Genomic DNA, 5,000 nt, shown 5'->3' on the forward strand with positions numbered 1-5,000 from the left:
ACTGCTGCAACACAATACACGAGGAAAACAAATCAGAAAAGCAAAGTGTTTCGTTGAAAGCAGCTCTGCTCCAGTTCTCCAGACACCTGTCTGTGGGTATCTGTGTGGCGTCGTTCAGATATTCATAAACTCACGCTCCTTCAGTAAAACGGCTCACAGTGACAGAAGCGCTTTTGTTTCTCGGGAACAGTTGTGCCTGTCGGCTGTGTTTAGAGCCGCTCATGTGCAGGACACATTCATGAGTAAAAAGAGCACTTCTCGTCTGTAAACGAGGAACATCATTATAAATAGCAGCAGCTGGATCAAATATTGCTTTATGATGATGTAGAGACAGGCGTTTCATGTGCGTCTCTTGTCTGAATCTGCTGTGAGCGCTAGTAACGCAGGAATAAACTCATAATGCACTGTGAGAGTAGAGTGAAGCGCTGGGAAATCTTGCACACAGATATTAGACACACTGTGGCGTACGGTCACACATTCTCTGCTTTAGGAAACTCTTGCGCAGTGCACAGCTGTTCCCACACATTACTGAGTGAAAGTGAATCTAGCTGGGAAAGAAAACTCCATCTTTGTTCTCTTCAATCTGCTTTAATGGATTTCCGAGCCGGTTCTTAATTTGGCCATGGACATCTCCTGCCTGTTAACACCGAGTGTGTGTGTGTGTGTGTGTGTTTACTCCTCTGAGCTAAAGGAACTCGCCTATTGAAAACTACAAAGGACAAGATCCTCTACAATAAGCAGTTATTGCGAAATGCTGAGAAACGTAAGAGTGTCAGAGCAACAGTCCATCAGTCTTCATCGGCATTTCATGTTCACTCACAGGGGAAGTGACCCAAATCTAGCTCACACATCTTTTCTCAAACATATGTCAACAGAATTCCTAAATAAGGGGGTATTAGACTGAAGATTCACATCTTTTACTCGTGCTTTGTCATAAACTGACAGAATTCTTTATTATTAACTCAAACACTCAACTCCAAATGAAAAGTGAAATGAAAGTGACGAGCATGTGCATCTGCTGTGAAACAAATCATCTCTCTCATACTTTCTGTCTGAAATACAGCATGCTGGCTTATTAGGGTCACTTCCTGTTAGACGCGATAGTTTGAACTCTGCTATGGGAAACAATAAGATGTTTTACAGAAAGCAAAGAGCATGAGAACACTGAAGTTAATAATGGGCTGAGATTGTTTTTTTTATTAATTAAGCATGCAACACCAAATGTGTGAGTAACGTCATCGTGCAGACACACCCACCTCTCCCAGTGACTGCAGACATTCGGGTCGTCCAGGTTGAGTGATGATGTCAGAGCGATCAAACAGCACGAGACGGCCAATAGCAGAGGACTCCAGGGTGACATCATTACAGGAAACACCTTCACACACACACACACACACACACACACTCATCGTTATTCATGACCTGCATCACACACATGAGAAATAACAGTTCATCAAGACGCTACATCAAGCTCAGCTTCAAATGTGCTTTGGGTAACTGGATGGCATCCCACCCCACGTCCAAGACAATGTGTGATCTTCTCATCATCCCTCATGTGTAACCCGGCTCATAGTCCAGATGGGCATACTCTGCATTTCTCAGCAGACTCGGGGTCCGTGAGAGATCCGGCACAGTCGAGGCGCTCTGTGAGGCTTCAGATCACGCTGTGCTGGTGTTGATGTGCACTCACACAGAGCAGACTCTCTAATGCAGGAGCTCGTTCTGTGTGTTTGAGATGAGGGACTCTGCCCAGCGGCATGCTCATTACCTGATGACAAGAATTTGGCGCTGATAACTTGAGGGGTGACGTGATGAAATATTTTATTACCCTATAGAGAACACTCGAAGAAGTTACTTTGCATGTTTGTGAAAGTTAGTTTGCCTCATACAGGAGCTGTGTGCATTTGAAGGCCTCATGGCCTGCGTGACTGCGCTTATGAACAGAGCATACAGAAGGAGGTACTGGAGATGGGAGATGCCACAGGGTGAGATAGATAACAAGTGTACAACTCATTCAAATCCTAAAATGCAACCTCAGGTGTCCGGGACGTGGTAGATAAGTGAAGCAGGTGGTTTTCTACAATGAAAGCAAGCATTGTGAAAACTAATAAACAAGTGCAGCATTATTTTCCAAGACACTATTTTTCAAGACTTTTCTCCACAACAAACGTTCTGCAGATGATCAGATGGCCTGCAGAAAACTGACACAGCTGTATCACATCTGGAGACATGAGGAAATTGCCCTATATTCACTGCCGGACAAGGTTTTAATGTTTATAATATTTTAATGTTAATGTCTATAATATACTTCCATTCAAAAGTTTGGGGCAAGAATTTAGTTTAAATAACAATAATACTTTTATTCATCAACGACACATTAAATTAATAAAAATAAAATTTGTAATGTTACAAAAGATTTTATTTCAAATGCATGCTGTTCATTGAACTTTCTTTTCATCAAAGAATTCTGAAAAAATGCTTTTTTTTCCACAAAAATATTACACCACAGGAATAAATGACATTTTAAATATATTTGTAATAATATTACACAATAGTACTGTTTTTGCTGCATTTTAAATCAAATAAATGCTGTTTTGTGAGCAGAAGAGACTTCATTCAGAAACAGTAAAAGACTGTTAATTACTCAGTTGTTTGTCTGGTAGTGTACGGCCTGTAACAGAGTCTGCTGCACCTGTCAGAGACGCTGTGTCTGAGTCAAACAGCAGCTAGAGGAGAGTTACTGAGAGTTCAGAGCCATTAAAGCCACGCCAGACCAACATCGGTCTCTCAGAGAGCAGCAGCGCAGAAGAACAAAGACTGGAGTGACTGCAGCGTGACGCACACAGAAGCGTCTCTAGTGGAACCAGACGAGTCCTCTGCACAATCTGACTCTGCTGCAGCCTAGATTTAAACTGCTGGTTTTGTCTGGCCAGAGGAGAATGACACTATTTCGACACACTATTTTCCCGTCTAAATACTGTAAAGCTGATAGAAAGCCACCCAGCTTTATATTAAGCTGATGTAAAGCTGTTTTGACACAATTTGCATTGTAAAAAAGCACTGTACAAATAATAGTGACTTGACTTGACATGACTGGTGTTCATCTGACCGCTGAGAGCATCACTTTCACCGAGCTAAAGAGACACAGCTGCACTCACACAGCTCTCCACAAACACCAGACGGCCGTATGCCTCTGAACTCCTCATAAACTCATCCTCCGCTCCGACACAGAACAACTGAACACAAGCTCGCTCTCAGCCAGCATTGCTTACAGCAAGAGCTAATGTACAACACAGATCTGAGGTCATGTTTCTTGGTTTCCCCTTTTTTATTGATGATGTATTTCATTAGGTGCATCACAGTAACAGTAAAAAAAGGTTGGACACTTCAGCTTTAATTATGTAGCGGTCAGACTCTCATGTCGAGTGACAACATAACCTTATAAAATTCATACAACAGCTGGCAGAGCACACAGTGTACGTGTGTATAGTGTATAGCGTGTTATCTGAGACAGGTTTTCAGCACTGGTCATGTTTGGTCTGGTCATCCACACCAGATTCTAGCATCATCTAGCCTTTAAAACATTAGATTCATCCTCTGCATCCAAACCAAACAAACAAACAGCTGAACTCTGTGTGAAGTGAAATGCACTGATTTTACAGTAACTGGAAGCTCCAGAACCGTCCCATAATTCACTTCCCAGTCTGGTCTTTATTATTCAGCATTTGATATTACGGTAAATTATGCCTTTTCAAGAGCTTCAATACACTTAATTAATTAAATACACTTTCAAATTAACATCTTGTCTTTTTAATCACATAACTAGTGAATAATTTCTTACATGTGTCTTTAGCGGCTACTAAAAAGTTTTAATAATTACTTATTTACCGACAGCTGTGTGTCTGCACTGCTAACGCTGGAGTCCGCTGCTCTGACACTGTGCTAGAGCATAATCACACAAAACTCGCTGAACATTTACTACGGTAGTTTCTGGAGTCTGGAAACGCACCGCAGTAAGCAGAGCCTCGGTCAGTGAGGTCAGGGAGGCTCCAGCACAGCGCGCTGTCTGTAAAGCAGCACATGATGGGAACAGGTGTTGATCGGAGCAGTGTTTGAGTGAAAGTGAGCACAGGTGCAGCGCTCTGATGCTCCACACACATGTTCTGTCCATCAGACGTGTGGGGAAACACTGTTGTGTCTACCAGATACATGTCTAGTGCCACTTTAAGAGCCCTGCAGCACTCCAGGGAGAAATATAACATTACACTCTTAATCTGAGAGAGGAACGACGAAACTCACACACACACACACTACACTGCGACTGTAAAGCACATGAGCGGTTGCTATATTCTCCGCTGAATTGTGATAGTGTGACTACATCTGAAAGCTTTATTTGAAATGTTAATGTATAGACACGTCTGTGATCTGGATGAAGACTAAGAATATGTACGCCAACACTACTGTAACTTGTTGACTGTAAAAATAAATCAGATTGTAAATAAAACAAAGATTCTTAGAGCCTGTTTTACAAGAAAATACTATTTCAGTCTATCAACTTGATTAATTCAATGTGTCCCTAGTGAAAAATAAATACACTAAAAAGTATTTGAAATACATTTATTTCATGCTAAGTGTAACTAATAAAAACACCCTGCAGTTGTAGTTTTAGTTTATCAAACTGGTATACTTAAAAGTCTGTTAAACTGGAACAACTCATTTTGTACTTAATGCACTTTAATTGTGCAGAAGCAGTGCTGAAGTCCAACTAAACATATACTGAAGTATACTTTACTTTAAGTACACTTTAAATATCTTGCATTTAAAGAGCAATATTATTCAGCGATCATACAATCCTCATCAATAGTGATTTTAAAACAAATTTTAGGCTTAATATTGAAAAATGTGCATTCTGCAGTTTAATTCTAATTTTTATAACAATAAGTTTCTAGCGATATGTCAGTAAATAACCCTTTTTACTAGGGTTCACTTCTTTGTAATAC

The 5,000-nt window shown here is 40.8% G+C and overlaps 1 protein-coding gene across 1 annotated transcript in view; it reads right to left on the minus strand.

Moving 5' to 3' along the window:
• The window catches only part of megf10 (multiple EGF-like-domains 10), a 57,691-nt gene that overhangs the window by 48,416 nt on the left and 4,275 nt on the right, over window positions 1–5,000 (minus strand). Inside the window, exon 4 of the mRNA XM_058789069.1 lies at window positions 1,257–1,375. Coding sequence (XP_058645052.1) covers window positions 1,257–1,363 — 107 coding nt within the window. The 5' untranslated portion in view covers window positions 1,364–1,375. The remainder of the gene's footprint in view (window positions 1–1,256; window positions 1,376–5,000) is intronic.

This window comes from Onychostoma macrolepis, chromosome 10 (genome assembly GCF_012432095.1).
Source record: "Onychostoma macrolepis isolate SWU-2019 chromosome 10, ASM1243209v1, whole genome shotgun sequence".
Lineage (NCBI taxonomy): Eukaryota > Metazoa > Chordata > Actinopteri > Cypriniformes > Cyprinidae > Onychostoma > Onychostoma macrolepis.